General features: G+C 45.7%; 1 protein-coding gene across 3 annotated transcripts in view; it reads right to left on the reverse strand.

Annotated features, from left to right (window-relative positions):
* Positions 1-13889: 13889 nt before the first annotated feature.
* ATG2B (autophagy related 2B) overlaps positions 13890-21166 on the reverse strand; it is a 78667-nt gene continuing 71390 nt past the window's right edge. For all 3 annotated transcript variants that reach the window (XM_036841771.1, XM_036841770.1, XM_036841773.1), the window contains one exon: positions 13890-18783. In XM_036841771.1, the coding sequence (XP_036697666.1) occupies positions 18553-18783 (231 nt within the window). In that variant the 3' untranslated portion in view covers positions 13890-18552. The remainder of the gene's footprint in view (positions 18784-21166) is intronic.

Below are 21166 nucleotides of genomic sequence, written 5' to 3' on the forward strand. Positions count from 1 at the left end.
AACAGCAGGGAGGGACTTCCCTGGTAGCACAGTAGTTTAGAATCCACCTGCCAATGCAGGGGACACGGGTTCGATCCCTGGTCTGGGAAGATCCCACATGCCACATGCACCTAAGCCCATGCGCCACAACTACTGAGCCTGCGCTCTGGAGCCAGAGAGCCACAACTACTGAGCCCACAAGCCACAACTACTAAGCCCGCGCACCACAACTACTGAAGCCCATGCACCTAGAGCCCATGCTCCGCAACAAGAGAAGCCACCACAAGGAGAAGCCCGCGCACTGCAACAAAGAGTAGCCCCGCTCGCCGCAACTAGAGAAAGCCTGCACGCAGCAACAAAGACCCAACACAGCCAAAAACAAATAAATAAAATAAATAAATTTATTTAAAAAAAAACAGCAGGGAGCCAAGAAGTGTGGCTTCCTCATCAACTATTACTGACATAATAAATACTACTGTAATAAGCTGAATGATGGTCCCCCAAGATCACCAGGACCTAGTCCCTGGAACCTGTAAATGTTTATAGGGTAATGGGGACTTTGCAGATGTAATTAAGTGAAGGATCTTGAGATGGGAAATTATCCTGGGTTATCTGGGTGACCCAATGTCATCACAAGGGTCTTTATAAAGAGGAGGCAGAAGTGTCAGAGACAGAGAAGGCTGGAGGGATACAAAGAAGGGGGCCACAGGCCAAGAATTGCAGGTGCCCTGTCGAGACGTGAAATGGCAAAGAAATGGATTCACCCTGGAGCCTCCTTCTGGAACCAGCCCTGCTGACATCTTGATTTCAGCCCAGTGACATTTTGGATGCCTGGTCTCCAGAACCAGAGGATAAAAAATCTGTGTTGTTTTTAAGTCACCAAGTTTATGGTTAATTTGTCACAGCGGTAGGAAACACGTTTCCAGCAAGCATCTCTTGTTACATTTCCACTTGCCTGTCCATCCAAAATGTTCTAGGTTAACTGCTAGGAATAGAGAGATGACATAGCTAGAGAGCCTATCCACAAGGAACTTGCGTTGTTCGAAATAATTATGGTATAAAAAAAAGTCAATGAGAAATCGCATGCGCGTGACACAGACCCAGTACCTGGAGCATTCAGAGGGAAAGGGGATGATCTCCTTCCAGGGTTATCAGAAAGGAGGCTGTGAAGGGAGTGAACTGTGAACTGAGCTTGACGGGGGTAGAATCTGGTACATGGAGAGAGGGAGAAAGGGCTGGTAGAGGCAGAACCGCACACACAGGTAGAAAGCGTGGGCTGCAGGTGAAAGGATATCTACTGAACACTTAATGCTTCAGTGCCTTTCTTGCTGCGAGGGTCCCAGCGGTGAACCTGAGAAAGTCCGTCTTCCAGGAGGCTGTGGCGACAGAGACGATAATTAGGACAGTGTCACGGTGTAGGATGATCCACCGTCAGGTGAGAGCAGGTGCTCTGAGAGCAGAGAGAAGGGGGGTCCAGCCTGGGGAGCTGGGAGGGGACGGCTTGAGAGGGTTTCCCGGAGGAAGAGACATAAAAGCTGAGTCCCAAAGGACAAGCAAAATGGGGGAAAGGAGTGTTCCAGAGAAAAGAAACTAATCAGATCCGGAGACAGGATGGTTCACAGGTTAAGGAGGAGGATGAAGGAAGGAAGGAAGGAAGGAAGGGTGAGGCAGCCCTGGAAGGATTTGAGGTTTGAGGGGGGCACAGGTGTTGGGAGGATCTATGATGGTCAAGGGCAGGGAGTGAAGCCTGAAGGTGCTCCAGGGGCTTTGAGGGCCTTGCTGGAGCCAGGAGGTATGCATTTCTTATGTGAATTACTGTAGCCAAGCTCAGCGGGCCCGAGAACGGCAGACAGTGGATTGCTCCAGAGGTGGGGATTCGTCAGATGGGCAGCCAACGTTCAAGGGTGTTGGGGATTCTGGTTATACTATGGGAAATGGCTAAATTGGGGAAGAAAATGAACATAGGAGATGAGGGAAGCAGAGTGATGTTGATATGGTTAAAGAACAGGGGTAGCAGGCGTCCCTAGATGAGAGGGCAAGAAAAATAGGAGGCTGTGGCCACAGAGTAAGAATGTTTGCACAGAACCTTCCAAAGGTGGGGCCATCCCAGGAGATGACAAGGACCAAGGGCGGCCATGGCATTGGGTGGTTGGAATAAAGGGACAAGACAGTCAAAGACTAGAGAGGTGAGGGATGGGTTATCAGGCAGGCAAGACGATGGAAGGACCTGGGGAGGAGAGGCCAGTGGGCCAGGTGCCAAGGCCAGTCTCCATGGGACAGTGCGGGAGGGGGGAGGGGCAGCTTCTCCCGCTGCACGGGGAGGACTGGTCCTTATGGGGTGGCAGCAAAGAGCCAGATTCATTCAAGACATGGAAAGGACGCCAGTGTTGCCGGAGCCTGGTGATGGAGAAGCTGGCAGGGGCTGGGCCACCAGGCCCTCATAAGCTATCAGGGACAACACTTTGATCAGTGCCCCAGCCCCTGTAGGTTTCCTGGAGAGCAGAGAGAGGCTCAGGTGGCCTGGATTTAGGTCACCAAGCAGGATCCCGCCTCCACACCTATCTAATCTGGACCACGTGGTGTTTAACAAATATTTAAATTCCATACAAAAACTCCATCTTTGGGGCTTCTCTTGAACATTTGGAAGCTCTTGCAATGCTGAATCTGCACTCTTTCATTCATCTGATATTTATTGAGCATCTGCTTTTGCCAGGCACTTAAGTAGGGAACCTAAGCAGGAAACAAGACAGAGGAGCATCCCTGGTCCTCTTGGAGCTGACCTCCTGGGGCTTCCCCAGGGCACCAGTTCTTCGGAGCTGAGTAGCAGCGCCCCTGCTGACAGAACAGGCCTCTTCCCCAGGGGTGGAGGCTGGACTCACTCGGCTTGCTTGCCTCCAACGCAATGCAATTTCTGAGCCCCTGCACAGGAATCCAGTGAGCAAAGCCCCGTAGCAAAGTGGCCAGAATAGGCAGAAGTATCAGGCAAGAAGAGAGAGCTGGAAAGAGAAAATAACATCCAGTCTCTTGTGCAGTGACCCCAATATGCCCTCTTTCCTTCTTTCTCAGCCCCTGCTTTAAAGCTGTAGCTTACAACAATCCTTATAGGGCTTGCAAAGAACAATCCCACGTTCTAGAAGAGTGTGCTGGCCTGAGAAATCAGAACATTGCTCATTGGCCTGAAGTTCAACAGTAGAGTGTCAACACGGGCTCTGATAAGCAAACACCTGACTTATGGAATGCCCGTCACGTTTACCAAAGCACAGAGCACGGTCCTACAGCAGGACAGAAATTGGCAAACCCCACAATTAGGATTCTGTTGTTCTTCTACTGGGAAGGTCAATTATTCATTTGCAGATGAGGAAATTCCTGCCTTGGTTAAGAGGATCAATGCTGAGGGAGACATTAATATTTTTGAGTTCCCATGAGTTGACGTGCCTGCCTGGAATATTTCACACCTGGGTCCAGGCCCAGGCCTCACCTTGTAGGGCTAACTAACACCTGGCATGGCGGGTTAGCGAAGGGTCTCCTAGCATCCCCAGCTCCAGCACCCCAGCTCCCACTCTCTCTCTCTCTCTGAAGGGCCGAGTACAGACATGGAGTTTCTTCTCCCATCCACTTCCAGCTTTGGGCCTGTCATGTGGGTCCACGGCTGCTGGCCTCCCTCCCCCGCCGCATCCACCATCCCATCCATCACGGGCACTGAGCAGCGCTAAGCCCCCCTAAATCGCAGCCTGGGGAGACTCCCGGGTGTCACAGGGGACACGGGCAGTTTCTTGTTCTCCGGAGGTGAGTCACAAGTTTGATGAGGAGCAGGTGGGAAGCTCCCTCCTGTGACCTAGAAGGGGCTTTGAATATCATCACAATGAGTGCGTGTCAAACTGGTGCCATCTGAATAAAAGCGGAACAATTATATCAACGTCAGCTTCCTGGCTGTGATACTGTACCATACTGAGGTAAGATGTTACCACTGAGGGATACTGAGTAAAGAGTACGAGGGATCTATGAATCTAACAACAAGTTTTAAAAAGAAAATAGCATCAAGCTCAGCCCCTCCATTTCACAGACAAGGACACCAAGGCCTGGAGATGGGTGGAGAATTACCCAAGGTTACCCAGTGAGCTGGACTCCTGGGGCAGGGCTCTGTCCAGACCAGGGATGCCCACGAGGCTGGGAGTTCAGAGAAGAGACCTGAGTGCCAGGGATGCCACCATTTGAGTTGCCTTGATGGTGGCAGAGCTCCCTGTGTCTGGGGTCGGACTTAAGGCAGTGAGCAGGAGGCCAGGCTTACTTTCCAGGAGTTTCGGGAGACAGAAAAGTATCAGAAGGCCATGCCAGTCAATGGAGACTCTGAGCAGGGGAGTGTCATATTCAGGCCTGCGTTTCAGAGAGATCACTTCACTAGAACATGGACGATGGCCTGAAGAGCGTATCGGTCATCTATTGCTGCATAACAAACACCCCCAAACTTAATGATTTAAAACAAGCACCTTAGCTCACAGTTCCGTAGTTGACCACTTGGGCTGGGTTCAGCTGGGTGGTTCTTCCACTGGTCTTGGCTGGGTTCACCCACCCACCTGTGATAAGCAGCCAGTCAGCTAGTGGCTCTGCTTCTGGGGGTTGAGCAGGGGGGTGCAGTAGGCACAGAGCTGACCTCGGATAGAGTTAAAAACCACGATGGGATAGGCGTAATGATGGTGGGCTGGGGAGCACCCCAACCGTGACCTTCCCAAACTCAGATGGAATCAGAGCAGCTAATTCATTCAGTGCTTTGACTACACATGTCGAGTACTCAATCCAGGCCGGGTATTGTGCGAGGCATAGGGGTGCAGAGTAAATAAGACTTTTCGTACCTTCAGAGAGTTCACAGGATGTGGAAGAGATCAGCCAGTGCAGCCTGTTCAATTTACTGACGGAAAAACTGAGGCCCAGAATGCTTTGCCCGTCCCATGGTGACACCAGCCATGTGGGGTCTGGGATCAGGGCCAGTTCTTCTCCTGCCATGTCTAGCCCTCCAGCTCTGTCGAGTGGCTCCCTGGAAAACACTTCCTGAGATAACCTTGTCTTTCCAATGGAAGTGCCTTTGCCCAGTGTTGATGGAGGCAGTGGGAGGGGTAGGAAACCCTTCCTCGCTCTTCTGTGTGAGACATGACTGCTGCTCTCCAACGATTCTAGTTCCCTGTCCTTCTGGGAAGTGGGAGGATTGAACTTCCTCACCCTGTTGAAGCTAAGAGTGGCCTTTGCACTTCTTTGGCCAATGTGAGGGCACCCGTGTGTCACTTCTAGGCAGGAGCATTTAAGAGCACAGTTCTCTGTGCCCTCCTTTCCTCTGCCATAGCAAACCCTGGGGACTTGTGTCAAGACGGTGGTGTCATTAAGACGTAGAGCCCATCAGCCTGGACCCCTGAAGGACTAGAAGAGCAGGACCCCTGTGTGAAACATGCAGCATGAGTGAGAAACCAACCTTTGTTGCTCTTAAGCTACAGAGTTGGGGGATGTTTTTTACCGCAGGAGAACCTAGCTCATCCTCACTGATTCACCAGGTTTCAATGAAGAGGGACTGCTCCCTAAACTCTGGGCCTCTTGCCCACCCCTTACTCCTCTCCAAGGAAGAAAAGTGATTTATCTGATTGATCAGTTTCAAAAAAAAAAAAAAAAAGAACTGAGCCTACAGAGCGCAGTTCCCTCCTCCGTACTCGCTCTTTGGGAAGTGCTGTCTGCAGACCCCGGGCTTCTCTCAGCCACGAGGTTCTTCCTCAGAGGCGGGAAGCTGGAAGCGCTGTCTGGGCCTGTGTGGGTAAGTCAGCCTGATTCTGGGATTCAGAACTAAGAAGCCCATTGTTGCCACACGCCTGAGTGACACTGCCCAACCAAGTTCTTCTCAGTAACAAAGATAACATGGCGGCCCCATCTGCTGACTCCTGTTGCCTCCTTTAGTTCAGAACTGAGGCAGGAAAACAGGAGTGTCCTCCAGCCCCAGCTCTTATTACCTTGCCCATCCCTTACTCCATGGGACTCAAGTTCCAAACATCTTGCATAAAAACATGAAAGCCTGTTGGTGAAATGCAAATCTGATTCTTGAGAGTTTTCACAAAATACCTTAGCAAGGTTGATGCAGGGTTCTTGGCACTAAGGACCTTTGGGCCCAGATAGCTCTTTGCTGTGAGGGCTGGCCTGGGCATTGTAGGATGTTTAGCAGCGTCTCAGGACTCTACCCGCTAGATGCCAGGAGCATCCGCCCTCCCCCAGTGTGATAACCAAAATGTCTCCAGATACGACCAAATGTCCTCTGGCAGCAAAATCATCCCCCATCCCCAGCTGAGAACCACATTTTGGCTGATCTGATCCAGTTACTCAACAAAGGCCTCTAGGAAAGGCTAGTGATCTGGGGGGACTTCTTGGAGGCGGTAGTATTTCAGCCCTTGAAGGACTGAACTTAACGAAGGGAAGGGGAGAAGCCATGGCACTAGGAAAGTGTTAGCAAAGGGAGGCTTGGAGGCCAGCACGCTTGGCGATGGGGGGGGTGGGGAGCTGGTACTGCACAAACAACAGTTGGAAGGATTAAATAGCCAAACATAGAGAATCACTCAGCATTGTGCATGCAACAAATGTTTGCTAATATCGTCACAGCAGAAGCTCTCCTCCAGTCCAAACAGTGACATCCGTTTACAGCAACTCGCCATCCTTGATTGTGGCATCGTTCCCAGTGTTTAACAATAAATACCTCTCACCTACTCCCTGTGGCTTCTCCCAATGTTATTTTCCCGGCATCATACCATGGCCAACCTTGTGATGGGGGTGGAGGGAGCGGGTAAGACTGGGAAAGAGGGAGCAAAGGGAAGAATGTGATTCAGTCATAATGAGCAAAGTATCACATTTTTAAGGAAAGACAGGATCCAGCAGACCTGGCTGAGAGGGAGGCCACTGAGATGAGCATGGAGGTGCACGGGTCATCCTGTCTTTATTTAAAATGTCACTCTTTTGTTCATCATGGGTGTTTTGCATTCATTTTGAGTTTTGAAAGACATTGCATTGAATTATTATCTTGATGACTGCTGTGCTCCTGGACTCACCCCCCCTTCCTTAAACTTTGTGCCCAAGGCGAGGGCCTCAGCCGCCTCACCCTAGTCCCAGCCCTGAGTGGCAGGATTCAGGGCTGGGGCTGCATTCCCAGTAGAGGAATGAATTAGCAGAGAAGCTTAAATAGGCTTCTGTTTCAGACTCACCTTTACATACCCCCTGCTGGGAAAACACAACAAAAATCTTTATCTGAATATAAAGCACATTTCTGTTGTCTCAGGCCCCAAATATTCCCTTATCAACCTGTTGTGAAAACTGCACCAGGGCAACTTTCACAAGCCTCTGGGATTGAGAGAGGGGCTGGGTCTGCTTTACCCCTCAACCCAGTATTTACAGGGAGAAATTAATTGTGAAATCAAATGACATTTTTATTTTAAATTTAAGCCATTTCCTCGACCAAGAGGACGCTGCCACAGACTAGCCTTGTGAAAGGGTAGGGATAGTTAGGATTTTTCCAAAACCTTCCCACCGTGTGCAGGGTCAGAATTTGCGCAGGCTCAGATGGGCTGCAGAGGCTTTGTAGGGGGCAAATGCTGGAAACCAAAGTTTCCACTAAGGAGGGGAGCGGGCGCCCCCTGCTGGCCTCGAAGGAGGAGTGCTCTTTCCCCAGAAACGTTTCTGCACACATTTTCAAAGCAAGTCCTTGAATGGGTTACAACAGATAGGTTACAAAGCTTAACAAAACATGGAAACGTGAAAAGGCAACAAACGCTCTTGAGCCCTGTTGGTGGGTATGTCAGTAGGTACAACTTCTGTAAGAGGGCAATTGGCAAGAGCCACTCAAATTTTAAATGGGTGTCACATGTCATTGATTCAGTGTTTCCCCTCGTAGCGATCCATCCAACAGATAAACTGAGACAGGCTGACCTTGGGTGGCCTCGGCCAGCAGTGGCTTGAAGCAGGGTCTCGGTTCCCAGCCAGTGCTTGAGGTCGGGTCGCGGCACCGTATCCCAGCCACTAGACCAGTGGTCAGTGAGAAGGCCCTGGCCCTACGGCTTTGCAGAAAAAGAATTTCCACAAGGAAGGAAAGTAGTGAAACAAGTAAATTATTTATTAGGGAAAAAAAAGTACAGTACATGTGGATAGACACACAGGCAGGCTCCAAGAGAGAGTCGTGCCCTCGTGGCAGTTTGAATCACTTTTATGGGGCATTTCTTCCGGGTTTCCTTTGGCCAATCATTTTGATTGGCCTGGTTCAAAAAGTCCATATTTGGTGTATCTCAGTATCTTCCCACGTGTGCATGTGCATCTCTTAGCCAAGATGGAGTCTACCGAAGAGGACTATGGGTAGATTTAGCCACTTAGTATCACTTCCCTTTTGACCTCCAAGGAGCCTTTCTGTGCATGTGTAGTTGGGGAGGTCTTCTGACTTTGAGAATGAAAAATATGTGGTCTCGTGGGCTTCCCTGGTGGCGCAGTGGTTAAGAATCTGCCTGCTAATGCAGGGGACGCGGGTTCGAGCCCTGGTCTGGGAAGATCCCACATGCCGCGGAGCAGCTGGGCCCGTGAACCACAATTACTGAGCCTGAGTGTCTGGAGCCTGTGCTCCGCAACAAGAGAGGCCACGATAGTGAGAGGCCCGCGCACAGCGATGAGGAGTGGCCCCCACTTGCCACAACTAGAGAAAGCCCTCACACAGAAACGAAGACCCAACATAGCCATAAATTAAAAATAAATAAATAAATAAATAAATTAAAAAAAAAAAATATGTGGTCTCTTATCTTCTATCTTCGGGGCAGGGCCCAGCCTCCTCTCTCAATTGTCCTGTTATTCTTGTCTCGGAGGAGTATCGGTCCACAGGACCAAACTCAAACTGTTTGCCCCGGGGGCCCATCTATCTCCTGCCTCAAGGCTGGAACCTGGGACACTTTGCTGCAGTGCTGCAATGCTTGCACCTGGACAAACATCTCCTTGAGCTACAAAATACAAAGAATCTATAAGAGACTAAAAAATAACTGCGGGTGACCACCTGTGACCACAGGGGCCCCAATAAGCCTGGCCCAATTGCTTGTCTGGCGTCTAGTCAATTTCTGTTGATTGGGGAAGGCCAAGAACCCTGATTGGGATCAAAACCACTGAGAAACTGAGGTGCAGCCAAGTTAAGTGACTTGCTCAAGGTCAATCCTTGGGGTAGAGAGTCGGCTGAAACCCCAGCTCAGCAAATAAGACATAAAGACTAAGAAGATGGCTTTCAAAATGAAATCTGGTATGAAGGATTAAGGAGGGTTTTGAAGAAAATAATATTTTAAAGAAAATGGGGGTGGGGTGAGGGGAAGTAAGTAAAACTTCGGTTTAAACTGAAATGGAGAAGAAAGGGAGGTATTTATTTGGCCTTAGAAGTGCTTATCGTAAATGAAAAGAGGATTTCTAACTATAGAGCTATGATATTGATATTGATTTTTAAATAGCATATTTGGGGCGGGGCGGTATTGTGCTTAACTTTTACTAAATGTTAAGTGTTTTTTGAGTTGTAGCCTTGAGGTCTCCATCACTCTAAAAATAAATGGGCCACATCTGGGCTGACAAATGCTCACATTAGGTTTTGGAAGCAACGGTAGTACTTGGCAACGAGCAGTCGTGTTTTCCTTTATACCTCAGTGAAATCTCAATTTAAAAGAATGTTTTACCCTCTTCTGACAGCCTTAGAAATTCCTACTGTAAGGCTGTGCTAATGCTCATTTTTCTCAGCAAACCCAAAACCCAAAAGACTTTGCCTCCAGCACCCTCCTTGACTTTTATTTCCAGATGCTACCCAAGATGTCCCCTTCAACTCAAATTTCCCTGTAACCAGTCAATCCTGAACATCAGGCTAAAAAGGGAAGCGGCTCCCCCAGCTTTCCCAAGGCTGCCCCGGATCTGTGTTTAACGCCAGGGAAGCAGATGTCTGGATGGCAGTGAAAGAGGAGACCAGGTGGTGTCTTCAAAGCCAGGAATTCCAATTCTAAAACTGCTCTGAGCGGCTTCTGCTGCTTTCCTCGGCTTCGTAAAATGCCATTCAATTTCTCAGAAGCAAAACAAATTGATTTCCATTTATAAGGAACAAATGGCTGGAATGATTAGCTGTGTCTAAGCTGTTTTATATTAGAGTTTGATGTATTCCCTCCGGGTTCTGAGTTCCCCCAAATCGAGGACCATATCTTTCATCTCTGGCCCAGGGCATTGCTCATAGTAGGCATTCGGGAAACAGTAACAAAATCTAACATCTACTTAGATGGTACTTACTCTGTGTCAGACACTGTTCTGATTAACTCATGTAATCCTCATAACAACCCTCATAACAACAATTATTAGCTCCATTTTATAGAGGAGGAAACTGAAGCACAGAAAAGTTAAGCAAGTTCCCCAAGGCCACACAGCTAACAAGTAATGCAGCCTGGGTTCACACCCAGGCAGTCTGACTCAAAAATATATATTCTTAGCCACTATACCAGCGGTTCCCCAACTTGTCCGCAATTAGTCACCTAGGGAGCTTCAAAAGTACACCTTCAAAAAGTACATTTAATACATTATATTGTGATTTAATTGGTCTCGGGTGTGGCATGGGTTTTGGAATTTTTAAAAGCTCCTCAGCTGATTGCCATACACGGACACATTTTGAGAACCGCTACATTATACTATCCTGCCTCATTACTCAGCAATGTTTGCTGAATTTAATGTGTTTGCTACAGGAGGAACTGCTTTCAGGAATGTAAACAAACAAGGAGGAAAAAATAATATCCAAACTTTGGTTGTATCAAATTACCCCGGAGTGTAACTGATTGTAATTCCAACAGAGTCTGTGCTGAGAGCATAGGTCTGCAGTCAAGACATTCTTGGATTAACATCTCTGCACGTAGCAGAGTGTGAGTGGAAAATGTTGCCTGCCACATTAGTAAACAAAGGATGTTGCAACCATCAAGCCACTACAGCTGCCCTGATGGTGAGCCCTGAGGGAACTCAGGATGGAGATGCCCTGATGGTGAGCCCTGAGGGAACTCAGGATGGAGACAAATGACCTCGCTGCCACCCCCTCAGCCATGGCAGCTGCCCCCAGTGCTGTACCCTGAGGGGAATCAGGATGGGAAACCACGGGATACTGGCCCCAGATAGCTAAGGTGCACATCAAAGGAATGCTTTCAAGGAGCCCAGACTCTTGCATCTTCCCATACACAGAAAAGTGCTAAAGTCCTTAACTTGAGATACCTGATTTTCTTTAATTAACGGTAATCTTTAGAAGTCCAACTACCTGGTCTTCGTTGCAAGAACTCCTATGTATCCTGGCTCCTCCCTTACCTCTTCAGAGCAGTCCCTCAGAGCTGACTGAGAGGCTGTCTTCTGGGCTTGAAGTCCTCAGAAAGACTGCCAAATAAAACATAATTCTCAACGTTGAGGTTGTGTATTTTTTTTTTTTCCAGTCGACAAGAGTCTGGCTACGTGCCCACCAACCCCCATTTCCTTCCTGCCTAGGCACACAGCAAGACTACATTACCCAGCTTCCCTTGAAGCTAAGTGTGATCACGTGACAGGATTCTGACCAATAGAATGTGGGCAGGTGTCTCCAGCACTAGGCTGTCCTCTCTTTCCTGTGAGGCGGATTCTGAATGGGGAGGCAGAGCCACAAGATGGAAGGGGCCTGGGATCTTCCAGCACCACTTAGGGGAGAGCTGCCGGATATTCAGGAGCACTGACTGGACTTGATGTAAATGAGAAATAATTTTTTTGTTAAGCTGCTGGGATTTGGGGGGTTATCTGTCATCAGTGACTAGTGTTCCTTAACTAGTACATTGTGTGGCTTTTCCTAAGGTCACTTATCCTAAGCCTCAGTGTTGTCATCTGCAGAATGAAGACAATAGGACAAATACAAATCATGTCTGAGTGCTGGACAGCTTTCATTGGCCCCTCCAGATCCACTCTCCCCCCCTCTCCCCTGCTCTCTGCTGGGGAGGCTGAGCCTGAGATACTGCAGTAAGTTAGGCTCAACCTATGGGAGGCTCCAGCAGGAGATGGGAAAGCAGGAGCCCGAGGGTGGGGATTTAGTGGTCTGGGCCCCTCTGGCTACTTGGCTCCACCGAAGGCCACAGCTGCCATCAGCTCTCCTTCAGCTGCAGGTTCTATGAATCACTCTCTCCCTTTGTCCCCTCAGGCCTGTGATGAGGCTGAGCACTGCTTCAGTCTCCTGATAGATGGGACGGAAAAGGAGCAGCGGCCTCATGTTCCTGCGTCCAAGGAGAGCAGGAGAAAGTCAGACCCCACCACTGACTCACAGAGCTGAGGCCCAGGGTCGGCTCCCGAGGTGCCAGTGGATCTCCCTTGCCCCTGCCCACCTATGCTAAAGGAAGTCCCTTCCTTACACCTCCTGCAGTCGCCCCAGTGGCCCTCTGCTTCCTGCCAGGACCCTGGCCGATACGGAATGTGAATGCCATGTTGTTGAGGTTTGAACAAAGTAGTAATCACACAGTAAATACTTAACAAATGTTGAATTTAAAATGAGAGAAATGCCACAAAGGTTGTTGAGAGGAGTGTTTGCTGTAATGAATAATGAGGTAATAAAGAGGTGAGGGTGGCTGGGCCTGTCTGAGAAGGGTGATCTTTAAGCTGAGATAAGGAGGAACCAGGCAGAATATTCCAGAAAGGAATGTGGGGAGGCTCTTTGGCACTGTGCTCGCTCCAGGCTGCACATGATTTTCACCAGGGGAGCTTTTGGCCCAGTGGTTTGCACCAGGGGGCTTTTGCCACCCAGGGGACATTTGCCACCCAGGGGACATTTGACCATGTCTGAAGACATTTTTGGTTTGCACAAGTGGGGATGGGGTGCTACTTGCATGCATTGGGTAAGGCCAAGGATGCCGCTGAACACCCTACAATGCACAGGACAGCCGCACAGCAAAAACGTATCCAGCCCCAAGGGCAAGATTTCTAAAGTGGAGAGAATGTAATTTAGCCCTACTCCCAGACTTAAGGACTGTGGCTGGAGCCCAGCCAGGAGAGGGGAGAGGGGTGGAGACGCAAGACAAGCAAGTCTGTCTGACTCAAGTACTCTAAGAGCCTTTAATCTCCATTTTCTAGCAAAATTCCTTTCTTGCTTTCCTAATTACTGAAGAGTTTTCACTAATTTAGACAACTGTACAAGTTCCTCTTAAATAAAGTCCTAGAATGAGCACAGGCTTTGGGAGTCAAACCATGTGACCTTAAGCAACTTCCCTGACCTCTCTGAAGCTCGGTCTCCTCCCCTGGAGAGGAGGGACTATTATAAGCACCCCTCAGAGGGGCTGTTGAGGTTACGTAAAGAACCTGGCTCACAGCAAGCGCCTCACAAAGGTTCCCTTCCCTCGCTCACGAGAGTCATGTGTGAAGTGTGTTGTGACTTACGATTTTTCCATGATTGCTCAAAGTGGATGGTCATATAATGACATCTGTCACATCAAAACTTCTTTTACAGTACTGTCTTTAAGAATAAATAGTTCTTTTAAATATTCCTTTTATAAATAATAATATTCCTCCAAAAAAGAACAGGTTTTCCAAGTATTTATCTAGGTCCCTAAGCCCAAAACTATAAGATGTGTTTGCAGCAAGTCTACATTGTGGAGATAAGATAACTGATGCAGTGATTGATATCCCAAAAGGGGAAGGAGTGGCAAATTCTAACATTATATGCCCTATATATCTCAAGAAATCAGCAGCAGGTAGCTACTAGATTTGCTATTAGAAGTACTTATCAGTACAGGATCATAGGAACACCATTTCCCAATAACAGGATCTGACACAGACCTACCCTCTGCCTCAAAAACTATTTTATACAGGCTTTTTATACAGGGAACATTTCTTGGTGAAAGACAATAGTGTTTAAAACAAACTCCAAAGAGTAAATATTTTAATTTTCTTCAAGAATATTCTTAAATTCATAATACTTTAGTCACACTAACAAGTTGACATTTCCACAAAAATACTCATATAGCATCAGTATTCTTAAAGTATTCATATCCATAATTACCTCAATTAGGAAACTTAGCAATGACAGTCAACATATACAACATATGCTTTTTACTTCTGGTGAGATCAATTCAATGTCTAAAATAAATCAGGATGGATTAACATAAGAGCTGAATTGGCGTCCCTACCAAATTTCGCAATGAGAAAACGCAAACAGTCCTGTGTGACTGGCAAGTTACACAAACAATGTAAGACAAATCCAACTAGAAATTGGAAGCTGCCATTTCATATAGACAAAATACATGTGAAACAGCAAAGTAAACATGTTTCTTAAAGGAGGGGCTGCTATCTCAACACCCCCAGAGCATCAGAGATGTCACTGAGTCAGCCAACATCACATCTACAATCTCTTGAAATACATCAGATAGCCATCTGGTGCTTTTTATGAAGCAACATGCTTGAAACCAAGGGGCCAACACTGGTTACAGGAAGCAAAAACGTCTAACACCTCTGTTTTTAAAAATTGCTGACATTTCAAAATATGAATTGTTGAAACTCAAGTTTCTCATCCCCAAAGAAGCCGATCATGGTGTGTTAGAATGCCTTCTCTATCTCTGATTTGCAGACGCTACAATGAAAGGAAAATACTTCTGATTAAAACTAGCTGACTTGCAACTGTGCATGTAAAGTCTACTACAGGGAGCAGAGCCTAGCATGATCCTGAAACTTTTGAGATAAAAATAAATTGGCATTAAAGCACTCAGTTATTCTCAATGAAAAGACTGACTATACCTTCCAGGACACAGAAATAAGATTTCTTGGTAATGGAAAAAAATTTTTCTTTCCTTCATTATCTATACACTACCCAAATCACCTTCCTTTTTAACCTAAGACTCACAAATTTATATCAATATTTGAGTTATTCAATTTAGTACCAATGGGTATGTCCAGTTGATGCATTTGCAGATGCAAAGTATCGCTTTGCATCTAGATGCACAGGCCCTTACTTTCACGACGCTTAAAGAGCTTTGTAGACATTTTCTCTCGTGTCTTAAGTAGGTCAAGAGGATATGAAGGGAAACAGGGAACTGACTGCTCACCACGGGCCACTAGCCCTGCCACACTGCCACAAGGCTGAGGGGTTCATTTACACCCCATTCAGGTGTGAGAAAACTGAGGCGGGGCAAAGGTAAATGATTTCTCTTAAGCTGAGTCATGCAACTTTTTACGTATACAAGATCCAAATTAATGGTAAGATAATTAACTGTTAATCCTAAAACTACTTAGTGCAAGTGTGGATTCCTCGTTTAAAGCTGCTTAACTTCGCCTCCGCCCTCTGTCTCTCGTCTCTGGTGAGAGCACACACGGTGCACAGGACCTGAATCAACGGTCCCCGAGGGTGGCGAGCGGCCCCTGAGGAGCAGACGTAGTTGTTTGGACTGTTTGGGAACTGAACAAAGGCATCAAACCTACAAAACGCAGTTTTTAAAGGAGATGGAAGTGACGCATAGCAGGACGCAGGAAATACTGGTTTTTAGTCTTTTCCCCATTTTAGGCACATTGCTATTTGGGAAGATTTTTTTTTTTTTTCTTCTTAAAGTGAGTTCTGCAATATAAAAATATGGATGTTAAATATATGTGCTTAAGTGGGAATCCAAATTGGACCCAAGCTTTACTGAAATGAAAGTCTTCGCTATGATATGTAGAAAAAAACATTGTATCCTATCTGTCCTAAAAGGCAAATGCTGAGCGGACATTCTACTCGTAAATAATAGCAATCTGTGGACAGACAGGAAGGGAAACTGGGGGATCCTAAGCAAGAGAAGATGTCACCACGGCCTCTGCCGCCTTTATAACATAAAGTGGTCTTAACGTGTTCCTGCAACACTGTGAGGTTCTGAAACTCACAGACGTATCCTGATCAAGCTCCTGACCTGGACCCCTCGGGGAGAAACGTACGTGGGCTCAATGCAGCAATACGTGGACATGCTCAGTTTACTCCATTCAGAAGTCAGCCTTGAAGGCACCATGGCCGTTCAGAGACACGTTACTCTAAGAGATCAGAGCTCTGAAGGAGCCGTGGCTCCTGTGGGTGTGATGCGGCCAGTGCTGTCATTCGACACCACCACCCGCGTCCCAGGTGTCAGAGGCCTGGGGCACTCAACGGAGTGCCACCTCCCACGCCATCATTCACATGCATACACACGCACGCTCTACTCATCCGAAAACCTCTGTTGGGCTTTGTCGTAAGAAACCCCTTCGTTTACAGAGAGGGACACAGAAGCTCAAAGAAACTCAGTGTCTTGGCAAAGGCATTCACTTGGTAAGTCACAGATCTGGCAACACGAGGATCCTGCCAACACTTTACTGCGTCGTGGTGACGTAAAAGTTCGAAAAGACACTACTGAAAAAATTAGGGATATTTAACAATGCCTAAGTATTCAAATATAGAAAGGACCTCTATGTAAACATCTCAAGTAAAGAGCATCCTAGTTAAGCTGACAATGACTAGACCCTTGACGCTGAATCTTTCTGAGACACAAGGTTTCTGTTCCCAAACATGGATTCTATTAAAAGCAGGTGCAGGAGGGCAGAACAGAGAGCCATGGAAATTACACTATAAAGACGTAGGTTTAAATGGGACCTATAAACCCTATTTGTCAAAAAAACAGGTCCATTTGCAACTCAGAGTACAAAGAAGAGGATGATTATTTCTCCCTATACTAATTATTTAAGTTCAATTAGATATAGTATGGAAAATACATTTAATAAAGAGATTTTATAGTTTTAAGTTTGAGCAAGTGTTTTCCAGTCTGATTAGTCATCAGAGATATCACACACAGCACGTTCCCTTATAAGGAAAATACTGGTGTCAACGCGAGGGTGCCTGGAAAGCACCCCGGAAGCAGGCTGAAGCTTCATACAATAAACAGCCATGGCTAGTGTTTACTCAGGACCACATTCTAGGTGGACTCCATCTAATTGGGGCCGTGTAATAAACGGTCCTGTGATGCTTAAACAGGTGGTTTTCTGAGCACTATCCTTTTAAGTTTTTCAGCAGTAAATAGAAAACAAAATTAAATTAAATGTTATTTAACATAATTTTATAAATTTTAAATGTTCAGATTTTTGGTTTACATTTGCTTTCTTGTTTAGAAAGTTTAGAGAATGAAATTGATTCAACGTCATTTTCCAAACCCCAAAGTGAAAGCAGTTCTGAAATCCAAATTCACCGCGATGACATCCCCCGACTCTAGAAAATGAGAATGTACATCATGCAACTTTAAACAGTGGATGGATACAAAGTCCTCTTTTTTCTTTCTGCTAGGTTAATCTAAAGTTAGAGGCTGAGTTCTTGAGAACAATTTCCCTCTCACTCCTAGGTAATGATTTACTTGATATTAACCAAAATCAATTTTGAGAAACTGTTCCCAAGGATCTTGGAATAAATTCTAGAATTGCATCTATGAATATGCTCTAAGAGAAGCAAAATATTCATGGAAGCATAAAACAATTTTACCTTTAAATAAAAATACTTTATTCATTCCTGACAGATTATCAAAATGTACATTGTTAACCAAGTAAAAATGGTATTTTGAAATAGCTGACTAGGGCATATTTGGAGGATTTTTGGTTAATTTCAAAAGAGTGAAAACCACTTTCAATCTCCCTTTCCACACATTCCTAATAACCTTGCACTATACCTGCTTAAAATTGAATATATAAACAATTAGATGGGCCCCAGTTCATTACAGAATGCACATTTTCATTAACACTTAGAATGAATGAAAGTTATTACATTTGAGTTACCTTCCTTTGCCAAAAACCTTCAGACTTACCCCTCTTTATAATTTGTGTAACTCTATAAATTACACGTAGAATATAGCACATGACTTGGATTAATCTAAACACACACACACACAGACACACACACACAATAAAGTGCAACACAACAGAACAAGTCTGCGACATTCACGCTCTCAGACTCCCGCAGAAGGCTCTTCTGAGCAAATGGAAACGATGTTGTTCTCGACTGCGGGAACACTAAACCCAACAGACTAGGTTATTTTTTCCTCACGGGTATTTATATTGAAAATCCTATTTGTTTTACTTTCCCTGTGGCTTCTGTCTCTCATTTTCAATGAGAGTTTCGAAGCTGTGATTCTCTTCAAACCTGGAGAAAAACCAACTCCTTAGAGCAACATAAATAGTGCTTTCAAGGTGCTCAAACGTTCCTGAGCACCCTGTACTGTAAAGGAGGTTCCCACTGACACTGTCTGTAACCAGGAAAATTACAGCCATTTTAATAAAAGCAAGCATGCCACTAACTGCGCAGCAAATGCTTTATGGACTTTTGACACCAGCCACCAAACATTTCTATTCTACAGGCAAGTACCAAACTAGCCCTAAAATGTCAAAAGGTTTTGGTTGCATGTTGTTTTGATACTAAATTATGTCACTAAGAAATGGTTTTGTTCCTGAGATGAGCACAATAAAATTAAACGAGTTCCCTCTACAGCTGCCAGTGGGATACTCTGTTCCTTATTTCCACCCTCGTTATCTTCATAAAGAATCACGTCTGAAATGTCAGTCTTCTCCATGGCGCCATTTCTGTGACTCGTCTTGCCGAACGTCTGGTCTAATTTGGTTTCTCATGCCACCTAAGACGTTTGATGTTGCTTCTGTGGCAACGATCAGAGGTTTCACCACGGCTGGAGGGATCTGGCGCAGGACTTCACCCACGGCGCCAGTCACCCCCCTGCTCTCGTGTTCCCGGGCTGCGGTTTCGTAAATGGTCTGAGCCGTGTCTGCAATTCCCTGAAAGGGGGGAGGGGAGAGAAGGGGAGTAAATCACTGGTCAGAAAACTCTCTAAATTATCTCATAATACACACTTTAGTAGAGTTAATCAACAGCAGGTTTGTAACTAGACAAAAACCAAAACAAAACAGAACCTGTACTTTTGAGATAAGCCAGGATAATTATTTTTATGACAATTCTAATTATAAGGGAAAGTAAGATGCAATTATTATGATTTAGCATTGTGTTGTGACAGTTGTGTAAACTACAATTGTAAACTACAATTTCACATGGGGAAGCTTATAGAAATAGTTAATAATCCAAGAGCAGCTTTTCTGACACTAGGCATCACTCTAGTTAAATCAAACTTAGCAAACAAAGCTTCTTGAATAAATATAATCACTAAATGAATATGGTGATAGCTCCTTCGATTCAACTGTAACAAAAAAACCTAATTTGACTAAGCTCCAGAAAATAATTTAATTTGTTTTAAATTACTGGCTATGTACTAGAAGAGGTAACTGTGGAACATTCAATTAAGATAAAAGGCTAAATAGAACATTTTACTGGATTAAACAGAGAAAATTCTGAGAACATAAAGCAGGAACATGTTTAATAATTAGAAACAAAGCTTCTGTAGCATTTTTCATCTTCCTTATAACTGTGTAACAATAAAATAATCATGATCGCTGAGCTTTAGAGCTGAATATGTAAATGAGAAGGTCAAGCCAGAGTGGTAAAATGTCACACGTGACTTTCAAATCGCCACCATTTGTCTAATTCAGAATCCCTTAGGGGCCACGAGGCACTATTCCACTGTGACCATTTCAGGGATGGGCACGACGGGAGGAACTCTGGGCTCTCCAGGGAAATCAAGGAGCTTTGTTCTAGTCCCAAGTCTAGCCCTCACTTTGACAACCTGATAGGAGTATCATTTTTACACAGCACAGCAGGCAAAAAACATGTAATACCGTGGCGGGGAGGGGGTTACAGAAGAACTAAAAAAAAATGTAAGTGCTATTTTTAAAACTATCTACAGAATAACAGCCAATAAGTAAAACCGTCACTACAATGAAGAAGATGCTTACAATTTATACATTTGCCCATATCCTCCTCCTGCCTGCTCCCAGCTCCCCTCCCTAACCCACAAACAATAGGTATTAGTGTATCATAACGTGACGATTAACACCACCAAGCAAATTCAAACCTCAGCTCCATCACTTAGCTGTGTGACCTTACACAAGTGCTTTAAGAGGGGAATGAAAATGCTGTAGGGATTGTTAGAGTTAAATGAAATAATGCACCTAAAGAGCCCGGTACAACTCAGCAGGTACTAAGCGCACACTGAATAGCTCCTAGATAAACTACTACTTCCCTCACCACTGCTCCCCAACCACCACGAGACCTGATCATGCAGAGCGGGGCTCGGCAAACTGTCCCTGCAAAGGGCCAGGTGGTAAGTATTTGCGGGCCACACAGTCTCTGTCATATATTCTTCTTCTTCCTTCTTGTTTTCTTTTTACAATCCTTTAAGACTGTAAAAATCATTCTTACTAGAAGGTCCATATAAAAACAGGCATGGCCCAGATCTGACCTGAGACCTATCATTTGCCAACCCCTGATCTTGTGAAGCACATGGGATGTTTCCTCTTGATCTTTGAGTTACCAACATATAATAGGAAAAGAGATAGTATTTATCACCACTTAGGAACGTCTATTTTAAAAGTTTTCTAATACAGAATTCAGACTCCGTCTAATCAAGCACACCTACCACATCAAATCATGCTCACCTTCCTTCCTCCCTTCTTCACACAGATGGTTTTAGAGAACTAAACATTAGACACAAATACCTGGGCTCCGATCCAGGCTCCACTACCATCTCACCACGGTACAGTGGGGAAGCCATTCTTGCTGACCCCGTTTCCTCATCTCTAAGTCAGGAAAACCACCTATCTTTTAAGGGTTACTATACTCTTGGCACAGAGTAAGCACACAAATACTTTTATTTAAATGAGCATAGATTAAATTAGGGAAGCATTTTGTGAACTGCAAAGTGCTATGTACCCAAGTGCTATTATATCCTGCTGCAAACTGGCCCTGCTACACCTTGAAGCCCAGGATCATTTTTACAAACCTGATTTCTAACATGTCTGCTGATTTCTGGCCCAATCCTGACATCTATAGGAATAGGTCTGACTGATAATTATCTCTCTTTAGTCTCCCGACTAAATCTCTTTTTAAGAGAGGTGATCCGTGGTCTTGCCTTTATTTATCCACTAACATATTTCTTGGGGGCCTCACTTCTTCCCACCATTTGGGACCACGTGGGCTTCTTTTGTCACGTAAAAGACTGTCCTAACACACTTCTGCCTGTCAGACTATGACAGGGAAAAAGATCATTAA

The sequence above is a fragment of the Balaenoptera musculus genome, chromosome 2 (genome assembly GCF_009873245.2).
Source record: "Balaenoptera musculus isolate JJ_BM4_2016_0621 chromosome 2, mBalMus1.pri.v3, whole genome shotgun sequence".
NCBI classification, from domain to species: domain Eukaryota; kingdom Metazoa; phylum Chordata; class Mammalia; order Artiodactyla; family Balaenopteridae; genus Balaenoptera; species Balaenoptera musculus.